The following is a 21,745-nucleotide window of genomic DNA, read 5'->3' on the forward strand; positions in this document are numbered from 1 at the left end:
ACTCTGTGGCTCGGTGCTTATGTGCTCCAAGTGACAACCTGTGATTAATGATTCTGTTTTTCCATATAGAGTATGGCGGAAAAAAATCCCGCAAAATAAATATTAAAAACGGAGAGTAGACCATTCAGCTCAAGGAACTCATTTCTAATTACTGATCCGAGCAGATCTCTCAACATGACTGGTAAACGCCTGGCCCTTATCTCTTCCGGTTCATTAAATCACCGTTACTTCAAAAGTGAGTTTAAAAAGAATAACCACATTTTCTACACTTGCTGGAGAATTAGCATTACAGCTGTGATATTAGCGTTTAGCAGATTGAACAATTATGAACACACACACACACACACTGTTTTACTCTTCATTCTGAAGACATTCATCCATAAACATGTACTTTAGCAGAAATAACGCAGGTGTTTTATTAAAGCATTATGCAACTATAAACACATTGAAAACTCAAGCCTGCTTTTAAGTGCTACTTAAAAATTGGAATTGGCTGAAGTGTGAACTTATTTAATTCATTCATTTTGGGTTTTGGTCAGTTTTATTGTAAGGAAAACAGAATTTATTCTTGTCGATTAAAAATGATCAGATTTAAGAGTGCTTACAGGGGTTTGCAGGTAGGAAAAGAGTTATGGTTTGCCACCGACTCTGTAAATTCCCATCAACCGGATTTCTGACGGCTTGTAGTGTCGAATGTTTTCTCAGTGGAGCCCCCTACTGGGCATTGAGAATATCTCCTTTGCCGGTTTTGTCTTGGAAGTTGTGAGAACATTTTCTTCGGGGGAAAAAAGTAGGAAACAGACAACGCGCACGGTCATCTTACACAGCTAGTGCCAAATGGTCATTTATTAGCATTTTAGGATTGTGCAACATTTAAGAATGGTCATTTGTTACTTAAATTTCTATACACAGAAGAAAGTCCAGTTTATTTATTCCAACTGTAAAAACGCCAACAGTACATTTAACATGCTGTGAAATAAACTCACAAGGCTCTCTCCTACACGCAATGTGCCTCATTGATGGTTGTCTTTCCAACTTCACACTCTCCTTCTTTCTTAAATGTCAATAGGACTTGGTAAGAAGGCTACAAGTAATCCGATACATATACAATATTAATTTTAATGAAATCCCAACGGGTGCCACCTTCCTATGCAGTCAATACTTGCTAAACCAATTCTTAGTAAAATGCTGAGCAGAGCAAGTGCTCTCACAATAAAAAAATCCTCATTAAAGGAAATGTGTTACACATTGGCTAGCACTTCTGTATACTTGAAATTATATAATGTTTGGGATCCTACAGATGAAAAGATGTTTTATATATATATATAAAGTGTGGGACCACTTCATCCTTAACTACAATTCACACCACCACATGGGGTGGTACACAGAAGTTAATATTTTGATCCCCAAGTTAACAGTCATCAACTTAGATTTTGCAAAAATATACATAGAAAAAACATCAGATGCGATGTGTTGTAACTATTAAGATACTAACAGATTCGCTGTTGAGGAAACAACGTTGAATATGAAGAACATGGTTTTAACTTTAAAAATTAAAAAAATGAAAACTGGCAACAGTGCTTTCTGTTAAAAGTTTTAATGTAATTCTCAAATACATCGGATATGACAATTTTACATAAACCTTTTCAAAACACTAGTGATATTTCCTTTTTTATTTGTTTTTTTATACTTGTTTTTTTTACTAAAGCTTGAAGCATAAAGTAACATGTTTAGGTTTTTATTTCTGGGTTTTGACCTGGCAAGAGAGAGGGCTCAAAAATGAATTTCAATGAAGTGGTAGATTATAAAGAGTAACCTCCCCTGTCCACAGCCACACAAGCACAAACTACCCCATTTGTATACTGATCACCACCTTTAAAATTTTGTGAGATACAAAATGTAAACTACTACATGTAAGCTACTTAAGCAGAGCTGCTGTATGGGGGCTTGCTTTAGACACTGAAAAAGGCTCGGACGGCTGTCACTTCGACCAAACCAAAACTACTCACGACCTGCTCAATCCACAGAGTGACCAACAGACTGGTCCCATCAACGTCCTCCTCACCGATTCTGCCACAGACAGCACAAACATTCAAGCTCCGTTCTCCTTTCAGCCTGCACATCTACTGTCCAGGCGGTGATCAGCAGTCACATTAAAATAAAAACTGTCTGAGCTGTTTGCTCTGCGTTGACATCTTCTCAGCACCTTTGCATTGTAGGCGAAGATAAAGAGAAGTCCAGATCGCACAACTTGAATCCCTCAGCCATAAATACTGCAAAAACTATGGGAATGGACTTCCTCAGGGCATCACAACAGTGCTCATAGCTGCTGCCAGAGCACTGGTAGTTTCTGAAACCTCCTACATCATATATGAACACTGAATGAAAAAACATGGAACTTTGACTTAGTTGGAAATGCAAAGAAAATATTCCGATAAGAAAAACAAGGACATTTAATGTCTTATTACATCCTGTACCCAAAACATAAGCATTTGTGAAAAACCTGGAAATGTAGTAGTATTTTTTTCCCCCCACTTTTTAGCACTGGTGTTCAAAGAAGGCAGAGCTCAGCTCTCAGCTAACCTCACAAAACTGAAAAAAAGTTTTAAAAAAGCATTATAGCTGTATTGTAAAGTTAAACAAAGCTGGGGTATTATTAGGAGAAACAAAATCTGGAGGAATTTTAACTAGATGGTATTGTATTATAGAAGAGGGCAAGCCCAGCTAATTTTCCAAAGAAAGCTGTTACTTATTAATCGCCCACACAGACTGCTGTTAGCCTCTCTTTCCAATGTAATTGTTTAATCAATTAAGTCATTTCAATTTCTTGTGCAACATCCACCGAGGAACGTAGGGATTTGTTTAACCTTGAAAATGTTAACTCTCCACAATTGTAGCTTCACCTTTGAGATCTGAGATATTCCAACAACCGCAACACTAATAAAAGAAAATAGCACCAGTTTTGGAACACTATGACTGGATTCTTTGCACTGCAAAATGCTAATAACCTTCCTATACAGCGAACAGTACAGTACAATGAACCAGCCTCAGCCAACACAAGCACAGTGCCCAATTCACAATGTTTTGTTACATCTCCAATAACAAAAAAACCTTTTCACTTTGTTTTCGAAATCCTTTCATGCGATTTCCAACATTATCAACGGTAACGAAAACAGCCTTGAAGTTGGTTTGGCGTTTTACACTGCATTTCAAGTTCATATTTAGGGGGAAAGAAAAGTGCTGAAGGACTATGCCCAGATCGAGACAAATGCTGTACATTCATTTCTGAGCCCTGCTACCAGCTGAATTGTCCTATGCACCTTGCTAATTAGCAGTATGGAAAACTAATCACTTACACTCCTGGCAACAACTCTCTACTGACTGCAGTGAAAGTACAAAATAAACAGAAGAGAAGATCCTCAAACTATAAGGCTGCTTGTTCAAGAATATACATATTAAGAGGGCTTTTTACATTTTTTTAAACAACAATACTCCTACTTGCTGCTTTTTCCTTTTTTTTTTAGTTAAAATACATATTTCCACATCCAAAGGCTTGCTGCAGTACAAGAAGAGCACAATTTATACAACAGTATATAGATTATCAATCCAACTTGATCAAAATAAAAAATAAAAGGGCAGCTACACTTAATGGATGATAAACAAATATAGCAAGCTACTTTAAAGTTTTCAAACCCAGCTGTCTGGGCAGAGAGGGAGAGGAGTGGAACCAAACAGTTTTGAGTCAGCCAATTTCTACAGCTGATCTTCCCATCTATATTCCTAGAGACAAATGGAATGAACTGAGTAAAAAGTAACTGTCAAATTTGCAGTGCTTAAAAGCACTGAGCAAGGACTAAACACAAGATTAACAATGATTTTCTCGCCTTATTAGATTGAAATGATCATGAGGGAGAAATACTTTCACCCTGAGAAAACAGTACTTTGAGTTCTTCCAAATATTTCTGAAAACGCTACCCCCACAACTCATTATACTAGCCTTCAGAGTTGTGCTAAACTAAGATTCGACTACTGTAGGACTCCCCATGAATTTCAACACTTGATCTGCTACAATTAGTCCATGCCTGATCTTTCCAGAAAACTCTCCTAATTGAAATTCTCAAACAATGTTCTTTATAGCTGTAAAATAAACCTCAGAGCATGGGAGAGGCCATTCAAGGTCTTGTAATTCCGATTTGTAACACAATTCAAGGTTATTAATTGATTGACCCAGGGCTGTGGGTGTAGGGGAGGACTGTGCACTAATACATAGCAGATGCCATTTCAAGGTATAACATATGGAGAACAAATGTCAGTTAACAGAGGTGAAAATGGTGCATTTTGCCTCAATCATAATCTAATTATTCAAGTAATTATGGAGTACACAAGAGATGATTATAGCACTCAAGTCCACCTGAGGTGCTGTGACAAAAGGTTGAATTTCTGAGCAAACGCAAGGCGAAATCAGTCAGAATTCAAAGCCTTCATTTGGACTTCAAGAAGCCATTTCTTTCTGGGTTTCACACACATCTGCTATGGATTCCCACTTGTCTCTCAGAGCTTAATCCAGAGGATTCTAAGGACTGTATCATGAAAAAACAGGCCATTGAGAACAAAACTGAAACATACCCAAAGGAAGCTATCCATTGTGTTAGGGAGGAGGGTCTTTTCATGAAACCAGCAAAGCAGTAAGCACTGTATTCAGATATATTCTCCCAAGTTACCTGAACCACAGTTTAAGTGGCCCCAAATAGTGTCACAGCTGTATTTCCCATTTCAAATTAAGACATCTGAATACAGGTGTTTATCTAGTGTACTTTCACCAAGATAAACCCACAAGGACCCATAAGAAAACGAATCCAGTTAAATATTTCACTACTTTTAAAAGGTTTTTCCAGAACGTGTTTGCTTATTCTGCATTTGAATAAATACTCCCTACATTTCAGGTCAAGTGATGGGAAGAGCAACAGATACACCCATGTCTGATCTTAACCAATTTAGCTCCTAAAACAGCTGATAATTTCATAAAGTCTGGCTGCCCCCTTTTTTTCAAAGAACAAAACACTTGGATTACAATGAAAGAGTAATGTATATATATATACAAAAAAAATCTCTTTCCAGCTCTGAGCATGCCAGAGCCCATTAATCAAAACAGGAAAAGTGTTAATATTAATAAAAAAATAAGTCTCAGCACAATACAAACCCCCAAAAAAAGAAAAATACTGGAAACCAAACCATCGCCTGTAGAATGTCTATTAGTTTCTAGAGTTTGTGTCTTAAAAAATTAAAAAAAAAAAGCTCAGCTACTGGACATGTTATACCTGAGCTACTGCTTTGTTGAGATTTTCAAAAACATCAATATTGTAGGCAAACTGATTTTAACCCTCTGTGTTTAGACCCACCAGAGCAGGACATGTTTATTATGAACAAAGAAAAGACAAGGGGCACAGCTTTTGTTAAGCGTTTTAGTAACAGTTGTGTGTGCCTGTGTAAATGGCCTTTAAGAGCTTGAGAAAACAAAAGAAAACAAATCAGAATGAGTGACAATAGGTAAACAAGTAAAAAAAGGGAAACCAGTTTTGTGTACAAGACTAGATTTCTAGACAAACTTAAAACTCTGCTGGAATTCTAGGTCCCAGAGGATTTTACAGATGTGACTTTAATAGAAAGGTCCCATAGTTATTCGGTAGAGTCTTAAATGTGCCACGTCTATTGGAGATGAGAGAACCTCTTTTGTCTCTCTTGCGCCCTCGCACTCATCAATATGATGAGCATCCAAGTCCCAAACCAAAGCTGAAAAGTCTTCGCAGTTTTGCAGTCAAAAAAAAAAGTTACTCCAGATTGATTTTTAATGCAGGGAATGGAACTGCACAGACTTATGTGAGAAACACCTGTGCGGGATCCTTCCTGGAGCAGAACTTCTAATTACCCAAAATAAAAAGGCTGGTCTGGGGTGTCCACAGAGGCGCCTGCAAAATGCCAAAAGAAGCATCCTTGCAAGCAGACCAGTGCCAGAGACGCTATGTGCTCCCAGTAGCCTGGGCCTCTCCAGCATCTGCGTTACCTGGGTGGAGAAATAAGCAGTGAAGAGGTCAAGCAGAGCGAGAAATGTCTTTGGATTTACTACTGTCCAAAATGTCACCCGCAGAGCATAAAATCCTATCCGAAGTATTGCTGTGAAGCACTTCCTTTTTCACTTTGACAAGATTGGCTGTTACAGCTATTTCTCTGTTGTAATCAATTAAAATAAAAATGCAAACATTTTTCATTGTCCACAAGATGGCAGTGCCAGGCTGAAGACTGGCGCCAGCGGGGAAGAAAGTAAATTACCGCTGGCAGGAGTAATGACATCATCCTCATCACTGTCCTCCTCATTAGACTGGGCAACCTCGGGCTCAGGTGGGGTGACCTTGGTCTCCTGCTCCTGCTCAGCACGGCTCCGAAGAGCCAGGATCCGGTGGTGCAGGGCTGCATACAGCTGGCCAGTGTCCTTCGAGCTGGCCTGGAGAGGGAACACCACACGAGGCATAGGTAAATGCCAGAGCTTTGCCGAAACATTGCATTAGGAGGCAAGACAGTGACATCTTCCAAGTACAACTTGCTGTAAATACATGCATACAACAAATGCAGTTAAAAACCTTCTTGCAAATTGTATACAGTTAAAGAGTTTGCCGTGTAAACATTCAATGCTCTATAAAATTAATTATAACCAATTAGTACACCTATCCATCCATGAACCTCTTCAATGCCAAAAAATTAAGCGAGTGTATTTTTAAATATTCTGCGTTTAGTCCCATATACACAGCAAAATGTCATTATGCAATTCTGCAACAGCTGGTTCCAACTGGGGAATAAACACAGTTTACAATCAACAAACTACATATGATTAAGCCAAGATCACCCTTAGACACTATGGTGTATTATGCTGCTTCATTAAAGTCACAGCATTCATGAACATTACACATTTTTGCTGCACAGAAAAATAAAATACCAGCTTTATTCAAATTCATTTTTGATTTTGCCCTCCAAATCTCAAATCATCGACTACTTCCTGTCACTCTGTGTACCTAAGCTTCTCTCTCCCCGTCTGTGTGCCTGTCTCTCATGGAAAGCAAACGAGGGTATGCGAAAAGATGAATTCCTAATGCAGGAAATTGTATATGGCTAATAAAGTGATCTATCTAGCTTAAAGAGGGAACAGAAAATTATTGTTTTAATTATTAAAATTAAGAAAGGAAAATCCCTGAAAGCTCTGGTCATCTTAATAAACATAATAATACTGCTCACCTCCATTTGTTGTAAAATAGTTCACATTTAGTCTTAATCACTTTACTGCCAAGTTTAAGAATTTAATGATCAGTACAGTTGCAGCTTGATTTTCACAATCCTTATAATAAGTCTTTACATAGAATTAAACTGAATATTTCTGGGGGGGATGAGAAAGGTGTGTGTGTGCGCGCACCTTTCTCTCCTCTCTGTGGAAATTACATCATCACTATGGCAATTAGGTGAAACTCCTTTTGATCCACAGGGACCTACCGATATGAGGAAGACCTTGACTCCCTGGTCTTCAGTGTCCATGGCTGTGATGCGGATGCTCTTCTCACTGGCCTTGTCAATCTGCATCTGAGCCCACAGTTTGGTGTTCAAGATCAGCCTCAGGCTTCCCTGGGTCCGCATCACTGCATGCCGGTAATCGAGAGTGTGAGGTCAACTTACTTACAAGTACTCTAGTGAGCATTTTCATAACCAGAGATGAGGAGATTGGGGATAAAATGAAAGGATCGCAAAATCCTTAGCAGCTTATCACAATTTTGACTACAAAAGCATTATGCACTGCCTTTACATGAGAAAGCCTTACAAATACAGACAAGACTGAATGATCAAGCATTTATTAACCCATAGTGTGCCTCCCACCCCATACCAGATCAGCTTTAGGTCTAGCCTTTCTATACCCAGTGGTGGGGCACTGAAGTAACACTCTTGAGCATGGTACGTCACTCAGAGTGCTTCAGTAAAATGCCCTGCTGTATGGATGAACACTCCCATATCCCAATTAGAAAAGAGGTAAGTCATCACAGAAACTTCTCATCAGCAGGATTCATTTACACTGTATCGTTTACCTAATCGGGACTGTAATGTTCCATCATCAGTCGATGCCATGTCATTCAATCTCAGAAGCCCCCTTCCTCTTTCTACCCAGGACTGGGAGGTCTTGTCAAAAACAAACAGCTTGCATTGAATCTAAAAAAAAAAACAGACATCTGGTCATACTTGCTTCTATAGCTCTGTTTAATATTTCTGTAACGGGAGGCACATGAACATCATTCTTGCATGAAGATGTGTTTACTTAATTAAACTATACATGATATGACAAACGTCTTCATGTCAGAAACTGATTTTATGACCAAATGCACAAAGTCAGGTATGTTAAAAACCAGTCAGAGTTTCACTTAAACTAGAGAAAACATTAAGCTGAAAAATGCTAAAAGTAGGGAGTTAAAGACAAAGAAAACCTGCCCACCTGTAACACATTGCTCTCTGACTCTTCCCCAGTTATGACCTCAACTTTCTCTAGCAAACACTTCTTGGCTGTAGCCTTAGTGTAGGCTGCTGCAGACTCCTCCAAAGACTCGGTCACGTTGTTAGCTGCAAAGACATGCACCACACCAGTCAGCAATGCAGGGTCAGCATTCAAGCTGGGAATAATACATGAAACTCACAGGTCCTGGGCTGCTGGGCTGATGAATTCCATCTTAAATACCATTTGCAAATACCTCATTTCTGCAGCGATATCCACATGCAAACAGATTGCACGGATCAAAATCAGATCATTTTTCCCTGTATCCTAGCGATAAAGAACGCTGTGTAGAGCCACACTCTTTTGACAGCAAAAGAAGTGCCTACCCTTCTCCGGAGTGACTTCCTGTGTGGGAGGCTCGGTGGGTGGGGGGGCTGTGCTCTCCTTGCCTCCCTCTGGTGCCGGCTCACTGGATTTTGGCGGGCTCTGTAGAGACCAGACAATTGGGGTCACAGCCACAAAGCCAGCCTTTCCAATTCCACCCCTCAAAAAAACGGACTTTTTTTCATTTTTATTTCATCTTGCTGGTGAACAGATTTATCTGATGTATCCACCACGGATTCTACATTTGAGATGTTTAAAAAAAGGACTTGATTAAGTACTGGTTAAGTGGGCTACCTGTGAAACAGAGAACTATGCTTTCGAGGAACTTGGGGCCAAGGCCCCTCTCACACAGCCAAGCAAAGTTAGCAAAGAATTGTGTTGCACTGACCTCTCCTTCTGAAAAGGAAAGGCACCTCTCTCCAATCATAGTCTCACTGGAGTACAAAGCTGTGACAATGACTGTCTTCTGACAAGCAGGAAATTCTAAGCCAATCTGCCCATGTGGTTTAAGCGGAAGGGATATCAAAGACAACTATCACTCTGTGTCCACGAACACGACACTCACCAGAACTCGTTCATACATATTCTGCCCAAAAACAAACTTTGCCCCAGTGTCTGTGTTGTTGGCAACACTCTGTGAACTGTGAAAACAAGGAAAAGGGGGCGAGTTTTCAACCAAAATCACCAAAAGTGAAATGAGGCAAAGTAGAAAAAAAGCTCGGCCTACAATACCTAGGGGTGCTGATGTACTGTAAGAAATAATTGGTGCCCGCCAACGATGCTTCTGATGGTGGGCAACTGCTTTCTTTAACATCTGAGGATTCGTTGCCTTCTTCTATCTGGAAGAAAAAACATTTTCATTAGGGGTAATCACAGTTTTGGTGCTTCTCAAATTTTTTAAACTTTTCCTCAAGAAAGAATGCATACCCCTTACGATTCCAATTCAATGATTCTGGGAAGTGAGTATATGGGAATCTACATTTTTGCAAGCCTATATCATGGTAATAATTCCCACAGACTGGTCTAGACAGCCTATCTTTACATCTAAAAGGTAATTCAATAGCTACTTTATGTTTTTCAGCTTATCCTGCGGGTAGTGTGGGCCCAGAGACAATTTTAAAAAAACTGAAGGGATGTTTCGAAATAACAATAATAAAATTGTAGAAATGCCCTACAGTTACCAAAATCTAAGAATACAGACAGATTGGGGGCTAACAAATTGGGTCAGGAATTTTCAATCAGAAGAAAATGCTTAAAAATCTAAATATCCCCTGAAATAGACTATAAAAGCAAACTAAAGCTGATGAAAACAAGGCTCCGAAAGTGGACAACTTTAATGTCAGAGTAGAACAACAACTGCATGTACATTTTTTTCTTGACAAACTGTCAGAGAAAGTTCAACTATATAAAAACCTTCACTCTGTCTTTGAGATTCTGGCCAAACACAAAAGATGACTCTGGAACTGAATCCTTTTTCTCGGTTTTCTCTTCTTTTTCACTGCTCAGCCCATCTTGTTTTTCATGCTCCTGGGAAAGAAAAGACTGAATAAGGGTCCACACTGCTATTATGCATGTTACCACAGTTAGACTACAGTTCTCTCATTCTGCCGTTCAAGATACAGCTATAACATTTCCCAATGTAAAGCAAAGATAGAATATTAACATTATTTTTAGCAGTGTGGTTTAAATCCTTACCCTCAAAAAAAGCTTCAGGTCCAAACTTAGAAAGTGACAGGTCATTCATAAGACAACATTTGAGAAATTGCCATTTCTGACCTTTCCCTGATGAAAAATGTATGTAAAGCAATCAGTTCTCTTTCTTACATTAGATGCAGAGTGAAGGTAAGATAGAATATCTCAAAACATTAGAGTGCATAAAATCTGTGGCACTTGTCATATGAATAAAGCCATCCTCCAAGCAATAAATATTAGTAAACAGCAGCTTTGAACAGTGCAAATCTTGAAACCTGCTGCAGAGGTGATCCTGGCCTGAATTAGTGCTTGCAGGGCTAGAGGGACCACAGTGTTTAACCCCAGGGCTCACCGTGGCTCCCCCAGCAGCCTCCGAATTCTCCGTGCTATTCTGGGAGACAGGCTGTCCATCTGGTGCTGGATCCGAGGGCTTATTCACACCATTTGTCCCACTGCTGGAATCTGAAAGGAGAAAAATACAAGGAAACTAATGAATACTCTCTCACTGCAGCACTAGTCTCCCAGTGCACTTTATTTACTTGATTGATACATTACTCTAGCTTGTACCACAAAACAATGACACAGAATGCATAATTTACAGTCTGGCGACATTAAAGCATTCTAAGCCGGTGATTCGGATCCCAGCTACCTCTATGCTGCAATACAACTGGGAGAAATGGCAGGAAATTTCAGTAAGCAGAAGTCAAGTGAAAGAATATTTTCAACTTCCCAACATAACCCAAATCTCATCCTTAAGTACTGCAATATTTTTGCATCGAGCACAGGGTGAAAATAATCTTGCAAAACAACACTGTTCTACTTAAACTGTTTACTCTTCGTTGCGTTCGAAAGCTGGATGGATGAGATTTTTAAAAGATTCCGAGACAGAAAATGTTAAAATAAAAACAGGAAAAATGACTGCTTTAAAAGGGTTTTAAAAGTTTTTCAAGCAAATGCCAAGCACGTCACACAGTACACTCAGGATATCCGTGGTTGCTGATGTGAAAGCATCGTGCAAGATATTCAAATATTGCCTCCACAGTAGAGCATTAACCTTTCCCAGGCTTCTTGACTGAAAATGGGAAGGGGGAGGGGTAATTTGGGAGTTCACGTCTAGGTAGATTTTTCAACACCTGTAATCCTTAAGGCCACAGATGACAGCATACATAGACGGAAACAAGAAAGTAGGTGACCCGGTTTTACCATGAAATATCAGAATGGGCTTATTTTTGCCTGAATGCCACCTACAGGACTGTGGACTGGAAATAAACTCAGTAAACAGAGTAATAGTTTACTTACTGGTCTGTGGAAAAACTTTGGGCAGTGGGGCCTGGAGTACTGCAGGGCGAAGTACACTTCGCTGTTGTTCCTTAGGCTTCTGGCTTGGAACACCTGAAAGATAACCTGCCAATAGCTTGGATCTCAAAACGATCAAAACACCACATAGTCTAGCCCTAATTTAGGTGATCTCAAACACAAGTTGAGAACTCTTTTTGAGGAAAGTTCCCATAAAAAGCATTCTGCCCAATCAAATAATTAAAGTCGTAATACAAGGAAAACACGCTAACATTAGCTTGAATTATATTAATTTGCTCTCACATCTAGTCTAAAGACTGGAAAATCTAGTTTTAAGACTTTTCTCATGAATATGCATGAGATTATTTCCTTTTTTCCTGCATTTGCTGCAAATCCATCATGCAACCACGGACTTACTATAACCCAGGCAAAAAACAACACACACACAGCGGAAAAGGCTGCTAGCAGCTGCTAAATCCACTCGTGGACATAGCAGCAATGAATACCCACCTGCACTAGGGGCCTGTCCATGGATCAGGGTGGGCGGTTTCAGACGAAATCCAACAGTCTTCTCCTCTGCAAACAGATAAACACTTGCAAGTTAATGATCAGGGAATCAGGAAAAATGAGCCAGAGTAATTAATCTTTATCCTGGGGAGCTGAGTCCTTATTTACAAGAGTCTTGTTTTCTGCATATATAAATTGTAACTGCAAAACAATGTAGAAGACCCAGTTTGTTTTGCCAAAAAGTTTTGCAACTAATCTGGCCCAAGTCTGATAAAGCAGCCTGACCAGAAGAAAGATTTTAATTTTAGTTAAGTGGGAAATGAAGTACAAATCATTCAAATATTACAATAAGACCAAACAGCAGGTAAAAAGCCAAGACTAAAAAAGTAAAGAAACACACCAGAGAAATAACTAAAGCTATAACTCTAAAAAGAAATAGAGCTTTGACTCGTTACTTGACCTGACTGACCTGGCTGACTTGTCACAGCACAGCAATGAAGATTGAACTTAGTTCTGCATGAATAAACTGCCAAATGTTATAGGTTAAAAAAAAATATTTTGGAAAAATTTGACTAATGATTCTAAAACCTGACACCATTCTCTAAACGGAGAAAAAAAACAGGTTGTACAATGAAATGGTTCAACATAAAATACAAAAAAACCAAATATATTGGCTAAAAGCCTATGCTTAACCTTTCCAGAGTTCAATGCCATCTTACAAATCAGACCCACAGAGAGAACAGTTCAGTGAACTCACCAGGCTCAGAGTCTGAATTTCCAGTTGGGGACTGACAGAAACTTGAGGGCATAAACACATTGTTTTTGGATACTACAAAGAAAAATCAGCAACATATTACACGAGAGAACAAACAAGGCCAAGAAAAAAACGAATATCAGGAATAAATGATGGGATGAAGGCAATGGAAAAAAGTACTTCCTTGTGAACGATGATTATGCGAATGATCTTTGGAATGTATCAAATCACAAACAAAACAACGACAGTTCTGGCTTAAGAAATATTTCTAAGACTACTTACAGGGTCCACACAGGTCAGTACCTAGCAAGCATTTACAAATTGTATACCTTATTTTAACAAATCAGAGTCTGAAATAACTAAAATACTCATTCTATAGGAAGCAATTGAACATTTGGAAAAAATGCCCCATCCGGGTGTAAACCACCATTCCACAGATTTGTATAGTTCTATATACCAGTGCCTTTGGAGATGATGAATGAGTGTCAAGTGCTTCAGTGAAGACAGTAATTATGCAGCTGTCAATGCCATGTTTGGATGCAACCATCTCTAGATCACATCCTAGGAGGGCAGGGATGCCCACATATACATGAGACATGAGCCACATATAGAAATGTAAATGATAATTTGGGTTTTTGATTCTTCATGGTCACAATTATGCACCTTTCCTATAATTTTGGAGACTGAACATCTTTATGTTATGTATGCTTATGTATTCCATGTGTGCTTAGAAAATCTGCTATTTATACAATAGCTGTTTGCCTTCACATTCAAGGCATAAGGTTAACAAGGATAGAACCTCAAGCAGAATACACAAAATGCTAAAACCCCAATAAGCTCTTAGTGTCTCATACAAGCCAATTCAACAGAACTCACATCACGTTTACATACACATCTACCTTGCTCACAAGAAGCAGGGATAGTTACCAGAATGTGAGGGTGGAAACTGTGTTAAAGACGATGTTCTCTCGCGCTTCACAGGGGGACAATAAGCTCCATCGTCTTTGTCTGAATCTGAAACATTTAAGTACAAGTTGTTCTAAGTGTCCAGGAAATCACAATCAATTCATGAAGTGATACAGCATGTCTAGTTTTTCACCAAAACAAAAATTTCTGTTTTTAAGTCACCTTCACCATCTTCTGCACTGGATCCATCAGCTGATCTCTGAAATAAAAATAAGTCAACAAATTACATGTTTATTGTTCTCGCCTCCTGTCAAATGGCATTCAACTCCAAACTCTTACCATGATCAATATGGCACTACAAAATGGTTCAGTTATTAAACGGATTTCAGATCCCTTAACCTTTACTTTGTTTCTCATCCACTCAACACCGCCCCCCAGCTCCCAGAAGTGAAATAAATCAGCTCTGAAACTGGCTGGCTTACCTTCTGTGCTTTATCTTTCTGGAACACAAAGACAGGTGGAGCTATGGCAGGTTTCTCTATAAAACAAACAAAAAAAAAACTTGTGGTTTATGGACAGACTCTGATGCAGGCTCCAAAGAACTTCAGCGCACTGGCAAAACTACATTAAAACACTTCTGTGATGCATCCAGTCTACGTAATTGAAAGACAATACTAATATTCTTTGATTAGTAGTACTAGCATTTTGACTTTTGTGAACATCAGCACCCTCTAAGCTTAATTCTTGAAGAGTCCCTTTCAAATGTCACCATCATGCTATCAACATGTCAGACATTCAGAGCTTTGAAACTGAAGCTCCCCAATGAAAATGAACTCATCACTGGCTCTATCAGAACTGCCCATCAACTTGTCCAATTGTCATGTAAAATGAATGCCTCTTATTTGTGCTTCTGAAATCCACAGTTTATACCAGGCGGAAAACACAGCTCCAACAGCTTGCTTCAATGGTTAAGAAATCCATCCCAGTAAATAATGCTTTAAAACGAAAACACTAATAAATCAGTCGTCAGACTGTTACTGGCAAAAGGTCATGAAACTTAACTCGGCCTCTTGTGCCCCAAATAACATGCAGAAAATAACAGTCTTGCTTTACTTAAACACTACCTGTCAGAGTGGCTTGGGGACACATAAGGAACGAAAGACCCTCTACCAGATGGCTGCAGAGATGTGAGAGAGACATCCAACAGAAACACAGCTGCTAGAATTTCCACTTGGACCTATTTATAGTCAACAACTTGGACATTTCTACATACTAAAACGCGTGACTTATTGCTTGGATTTCACTAGCCATATGCAGAGGTCTAGCTTCTTTTCTGCGCAGGCCAGATTTCCCTTTAATGCCACACCAGCAACACGAGAAGGCTGCAAATGAAGTTTTTCAAGTACAGCTTCTAGTCCTCTTTAAGATGAGTCTGGGGCTCTTAGTGATCTAGAGCTGAGCACTGGCCATGGGAAACAAAAGAGTAGTAAATGAGAAGCAAAAAAACTGGTTTCATAAACTTGGCCTGTACTTTCTGCTGGGTAACTCTGAAGGAGTGACTACCTTTAGTTCATCATAACCTGACAAATAAGAGGACTATTTACCCACCAGGTTACCTTCCCTCCTTTAAAAGCAGATTTACTTCAGCATGCTTCCCCACTGTCCCCTCCAGGCCAGCTTTTGCTTTGATACACAGATGTTAAATCAATTAGCAACACTGGTCCCGGAGGAACACTTTCCTGATTTTTCATGTGGGTCACCAGGACCAGGATTGGGAACCCTTGGCCTAAAGAACCGACACCCACAGAGGTAAAACATACTGTTGGCCAACAATAACCAAAGAAACACTGATGTGAATTTCATAAATAGCAGCACAGCTTTTTTTCACTTCAGTTTCTTGGAATACAATTTAAATCTTTATTTTCCTACACCACGTCTGGTTTCAAAGGTGACCAATTTTTGTAGGATATGTTAAATTATATAAATCCTAAAAAAACAACAACAACAACAACAACAACAACAACAACAACAACAACAACAACAACAACAACAATAGGTACAAGGTAATTTGCTCTATAAAAGCCTTATAAATGAGAAGGTCCTGCCCATGGCAGTCCAATCCTAGTCCAGGACAGAGGTGTGACTGCAGGTTTGCCAGCACCTGAACGGCTATGAAATTGGTCCAATTAAGCCAACAGGTCACTGAATCAGGACATTAAGTGCCGCACTGGTTTGAAAACCTGCAGAGACATCAGCCCTTCGGGACCCACGATTGGACAACCTTGAAGGAAGCCTGACAGCTAAGATAGCCTGAATAAGGATTTTGACTTTTACAGAAAGGCAATGTAAAAAAGGGGAGAGAACTCACTTGTATTTACACATTCTTGCAGAAAGAGGGCACTAGACCCAACACTGAGGTCAGCTGATATAAACACAGACCTGGGAGAAACAACTCTGCCAAACGTCGGTGTATTTTTAGCAGCATTAGAGAATCAGACTAAAAATATTGTCTATTTCTGTTAGCTGGTTCAAGAAAATAAGTATCTCACAAATTCAAAACTTGCATATAAAAATAACACAACTAATCTTATACATCTGGGTCCAAGTCAGATGTAGCAGCAACAGGAGTCAATTACACATAAGGCTAAATTTGTACCAAGCACATTGATACCAGACATTATCTGCTTTTGCTGGTCATGTGCACAGATCAGATGCTTAGCTACAGAACTATCCCATCCACTTTAAGCAGTGAATTAAGCCTGGGGGCTATTCTTTGCATATAATACAGCAAGCTGATTACACTATACAGATACTGAAATTATTTCTTGCTATACAGTATAAAAGGATAAAAAGTAAAAATGGTCATAATGGGGGGGAAAAAGATGAGCCAGCCTAAGAAATTCGAAAAACATTAAGAATTTTAAGGAAACGTCTTTAAAGAAACAAATTCCATCAAGCTTCTGTAAAAAGATTTGAGATCTTCATAAATATGCTTGTGTTCATCAAGTAATCCTCTCACTGTCCTAATGCAAACCTGGCAAGATGTATAGTATTTGGATGGACATGTACACTGTAGAGAAGGAAATAATACTACGCCACAAAAGAAAAATACAATTTTATTTCACAAGAGCTTCTATAGAGCATGATTCTGATAAGGATTTGGTAACTATTCCCTTTCTGGACTTTTTTTGTGTTTCCAAGTACCAGTTCTCTTCTCCTGTACATCCTGTTCTCAGAAACAGGGGTGCTCCACAACAGGTGAAGTCCTACCTGTGCTGCACAGAGAGAAGCTCTGTCTTTTTTTAAACAGGTGTTGAATGTTTAACACCTTAATTTAATGTTAACACTATATTTAAAGACTCAGATGTTTTATGTAAATCTAATGCATGAATCATCTTTGCTGTCCCTAGGCCCCCTACACTCACCCTGCTCCTCAGCCATGCTGATTTGTGATCTCTAGCTCTGGGTTTTAACAGACTTATGAGCTGAGATGTTCACACGTACCTGCTAAAACATTAAAAGAAACATTACTATTATTTAAGAAAATCCACAAATCAAGATTTCCCTATTAGATTTAAGGCACTGTAACTCAATCAAAATAACTTGCAAACATCACATGATGATTAAACATTAAGTGCTATAAAGGTATAATATACAATCTCTCTGCTTTCTTCCAACTAGTTTTAAGAACTTTGAAGGTCAAGTTGAGATCCATGGATCCAAAACACTACAGAAGCCTCATACAAAGCAATGGGAATTGGGATCACAGTGCTGAGAAGATTCCAATGTCTTGGACAATAGTTCTGACTGACTTCTTGAGTTACATTAGCCTCTATTCAAAGGACTAAGACTGTGACAAGTCTAGACAGCCCCTCCAACAGGGCAAGTATAGTACATGACATCCATCCTGTAATCACAGAACAGCTCACACTGCCAAGCTTCAGCCAACAGTACACAGAGCGTCATACCAGGGTATGAAGTACCATCAGAACTTCCTTGTCAAGACATTAAGGACCCTATAAACAGCAAATGATCAGGAGCCCTTTGTAAAGCAAGCAGAAAGCAGCATTAACAGTCTGCCCTCAAAACTTTATTCCTTCACACTCATCCCACCCACACACACCACCTATAGATAGTATAAGTACATGGAAAGCTTCACTATCTGGTCAGCAGAGAGAGCAACACTTTCACTTAAATTAAAACCCCATTTAATCACAGGAGAAAGGAATATCTTAGTTTTACTTTCAGTGAACGTCTGCATGCTTTAAAAACCCTAATTCCGAGTACTATGCAGGCGAGACCTATGCATTAAATTGAAGCAAAAATTAATTTTACTAAGAAGCAGATCTAGAATGTATATTTTAATCACATTTTAGTGACTTAACAGCTTATTTGCAAAACCTGCAATTGGTCAAATACTAAGTATCAAAGACCTTAGTCATTAAAAAACTCAAGAATGCAGAGCAAAACCTCTACATCCAAGAATTCTAGCTTTAAAAGTTGCACTGCTGCCCTCTAGCCCTCAGACCTTAGCACTACAGCATTTACACAAAAAAATATCAACATTGTGGTTACCAATCACCAGTCCTTGGGGAGCACAGCATCTGTTGGTTATTGTTCCAGCTAAGCTCCAATTCTCCAGTGCTAATTGATTAATGTAATTAACCTGCTTGCTTGTTTAGATTTTTTTTCCTTATTTTCTGAACTCATTCTTGATATTCAGAAATATCCTAATCCAAGGACAGTTTCCAATAACTTCAGCACACAGAATTTTAATGTCTGTGCCAAACTTGATTCCCCTTATTTCTGTCTAAATAGTTCTTATGATGAACACAGAAATGAAGGAATGCAAATACAGCAAATACTTACACAAGCTGATTCAGACAAACCACAATTATTTACCGGGTTCATACCAATTCCAGTTTCCATTCAACCTTCTGAGATTTGAAAGCAGATTTCAAAATATGCTCCAAATAGAAAACGAGAATCAATTAGCTTATGATTAAGAATTCAGCTGCTGAAAAAAAAGAGACACCGGTCCCCTAAGACCAGGAATGAGATACACTGCTATAATCTTTCTTCATAGTGAAAAGAACACCAGACATAACATATTATAGATGCAGACCTGCTTTCAGTAATTTAAAGACAACGGAGAGTACATATTTATATTTGACCTGCACACAGTCAAGCTTTAGACCAAATAGATCTGTAAGCATCTTTCAATTCTTGCTGTTAAAGCACAATTAGGTGGTACTGAATATGAACACACTTTAGAATGCCTGAAAAAAAGTATCATTACTTGTTTATTAAACAGCTCTTTACAACTCTGGAACCGGATCAAGTGAAAACATCAAAAAGAAGGTGGTTCATCAGGGAGGCAAATATGAGTATAGATGTTATAATAATATTTGAGAATTAAATCAAATGCTTTCAAGCACTATAGTTTACAGGGGCCACGCCACTCCAGGACCACACTGACATTCCAGAGGCAGTAGCGTCTGGCATCTGATTTTAAAGTGATTGCTGGCTACAATAGCAAACATGCTAAAGAAGACAACCTCAAAAGGGTTATAACTGTGCAACTAGGTTAGAACCCAGGAGAGCTGCTTTTACTTTTTTTCCCTGCATGCAGTTTGTTTTGGTCAAACAGGATCAGATAAAAGTCATGCATTAGAAAGCATACTGTTGCCGACATATTATAAAAGCTTGTGGTGTCACATGACCAATGCAGTTCTCTTTTTTACTGGAATTATCTTCCAAATTAACATTATGATGGTTGAGACCATGGACTTATTAAAGAAATCTACACTTCTGTTTCTCAATAACTAAAAGTAGCCTTAATAAAGACAAGATAAACGAAAGTAAATGCAATATAATACCTATGGACTGATGTTCAGAGGCTCAAAGATTCGCACTTAATTTCCTATTAAGCAGCTGTTTATTGTGCTTCTCCCTATTTCAAGAATCAACTTTACTTCAGACTGTGTATTTAAGACATTTAACGCTATGATGGACAATTGAAACAGTGTAAAGGAAGAAAATGCTCAGCACTGTAGTTTTCTAAAGGGTTGAACCTGAAGCTGCACAACAGAAGAATTGGATTTCAGGCCATTGTAATACTGAAATGGTGAATACCTACACAAGGGGATTAACAAAGTTTTTCCACCTTTTGTACAATAATTATTGAGAGTACATGCAATCATTTGCAACACTGCCTAGGACAAAATGCTGTGCCTTACTTACACTTACACGTTTGCAACGGGGGGCTCATCCAGTTAGGAACTACAGAATACTTTTACAAGTGTCATCCACACGAGCCGGCTCTTGTTCCAGCACGAGACTACACCTGTTACTTAAAATCAAATCGGAAAGTAGAACAACAGCGCATCAACAAGTATGAATGCCAGGCCACTGTTTCTACCATTTTTTTTTTAAAACGGATCCTTTTCCCGAAGGATCAGACGTTGAGTGGTTTACGGCTGACCCAGACAATTTTGCCGGGGTACGAGATGTCCAGTCGGACCTTGTGCGCTGTACTGCAAAGGCATCTTTCCGAATACACTCAGAAGCGCCCGCTTGTCCCAGGATATGAAGAGCATATAAATATTCACATGAGATATCCAGACTGGCGTGCTTGACGGCAGTTGTCAGGCAGCATTTCTGTACTCTGACATACCGCGCCGTAATATAAATCAGATTTGGTCTGCATGCACTGCACTGGGCGGCTGGATGCGCATGTCCCGCCTTAGAGGCCGCTGTTTAAATGACCGGGGCGAGGCACAGCTCTGACTAAGATCTTTAAGGAGCCAAAAAGCAACGATCTGAAACAGCATTCTCATTTATTAGTGCCCCCTCCCCAACTGTATCACTCCAACTCCGACTTGGCCTGTCCTCTCCTCCCTCTTCTCCTCCTCCTCCTCCTCCACCACCACCACCACCGCGGCCACCCCCCTCCTCCCTCTCCTGCTCTGAATATTAGAAAGGCCGGGAACCCTAAATACGTTACCCTTTTTTACTGCTCTAACTTCATCCCCCGGCTCCCACAGAGCCCGGGCCTCCCAGTCCTGCTCCTCGGCACGATACTACGCTACTCTCCGCTAAACTCAGCTTTCTTATCACATTTTCTTGCCCATTCATTCGCTTTGTTTTCCTTTCCCACTCCGCGGCTCCTTACCTTCGTTTGCCAGGTCCGCCATTTTACTTCCTCACTCACACCCACAACCCCCCGCGCCAGACATGCGCGTTATTTCTAGGCCGAGGAGGAGGGGAAGGGAGCGCATGCGTGGACGCGTTACGTTATAAGTGCGTAATAACCGCTTGAATCAGCGCACTTATGTCGTGATATACAGTAATTCAACAACGGAAAAATTGTCTGAATCAACGCTTATTTATTTATATTAGTATGCCATTGTTTGGTACGGAAACTTAAAGAAACTGATTAACTCTCCTGATTGGGTCATGGGTGCATATCTTATAGGGACAAAATATTTTACCGGATTTCGGTTAAATATTATACAGATATTGGCCTCTTAAAGGCTAAGTGTTATTTTAATATTTATCCTACTTGACAGTAAAATTTTAAAATATGAGAACGATAACATTAATGTTATAGATTTGATTCAAGTGCTAAATAAGTCATGTTTAAAGCCTAGTACTGCTGTAATTATAAAATGTTAAACGTAGCAAAA

At 39.3% G+C, this 21,745-nt stretch overlaps 1 protein-coding gene across 6 annotated transcripts; it reads right to left on the minus strand.

The window, feature by feature from the left end:
* Positions 1–1,581: 1,581 nt before the first annotated feature.
* Positions 1,582–21,328, minus strand: LOC148639095 (ran-binding protein 3-like). 6 transcript variants are annotated; one of them, XM_088622284.1, is made up of 18 exons: positions 21,232–21,328; positions 17,483–17,564; positions 14,540–14,595; positions 14,280–14,316; positions 14,079–14,165; positions 13,155–13,226; positions 12,401–12,466; positions 11,894–11,986; positions 10,947–11,056; positions 10,316–10,429; positions 9,635–9,741; positions 9,468–9,543; positions 8,905–9,004; positions 8,522–8,646; positions 8,121–8,241; positions 7,537–7,679; positions 6,328–6,499; positions 1,582–6,061 (listed from the first exon to the last, which is right to left on the minus strand). In XM_088622284.1, exons 2-18 carry the CDS (start codon positions 17,496–17,498, stop codon positions 6,018–6,020), a joined length of 1,539 nt encoding a protein of 512 aa, XP_088478410.1. In that variant the 5' UTR covers positions 17,499–17,564; positions 21,232–21,328; the 3' UTR covers positions 1,582–6,017. The 6 variants fall into 6 exon arrangements, with proteins under 6 accessions (XP_088478410.1, XP_088478409.1, XP_088478407.1 ...); XM_088622283.1 differs by having other exon boundaries at positions 11,894–11,998; XM_088622281.1 differs by lacking the exon at positions 17,483–17,564 and having other exon boundaries at positions 11,894–11,998; positions 21,232–21,316.
* Between the last annotated feature and the right edge of the window lie 417 nt (positions 21,329–21,745).

Source organism: Lepisosteus platostomus, chromosome 27 (assembly GCF_059453375.1).
Source record: "Lepisosteus platostomus isolate fLepPlt1 chromosome 27, fLepPlt1.hap1, whole genome shotgun sequence".
Taxonomy (NCBI): Eukaryota; Metazoa; Chordata; class Actinopteri; order Semionotiformes; family Lepisosteidae; genus Lepisosteus; species Lepisosteus platostomus.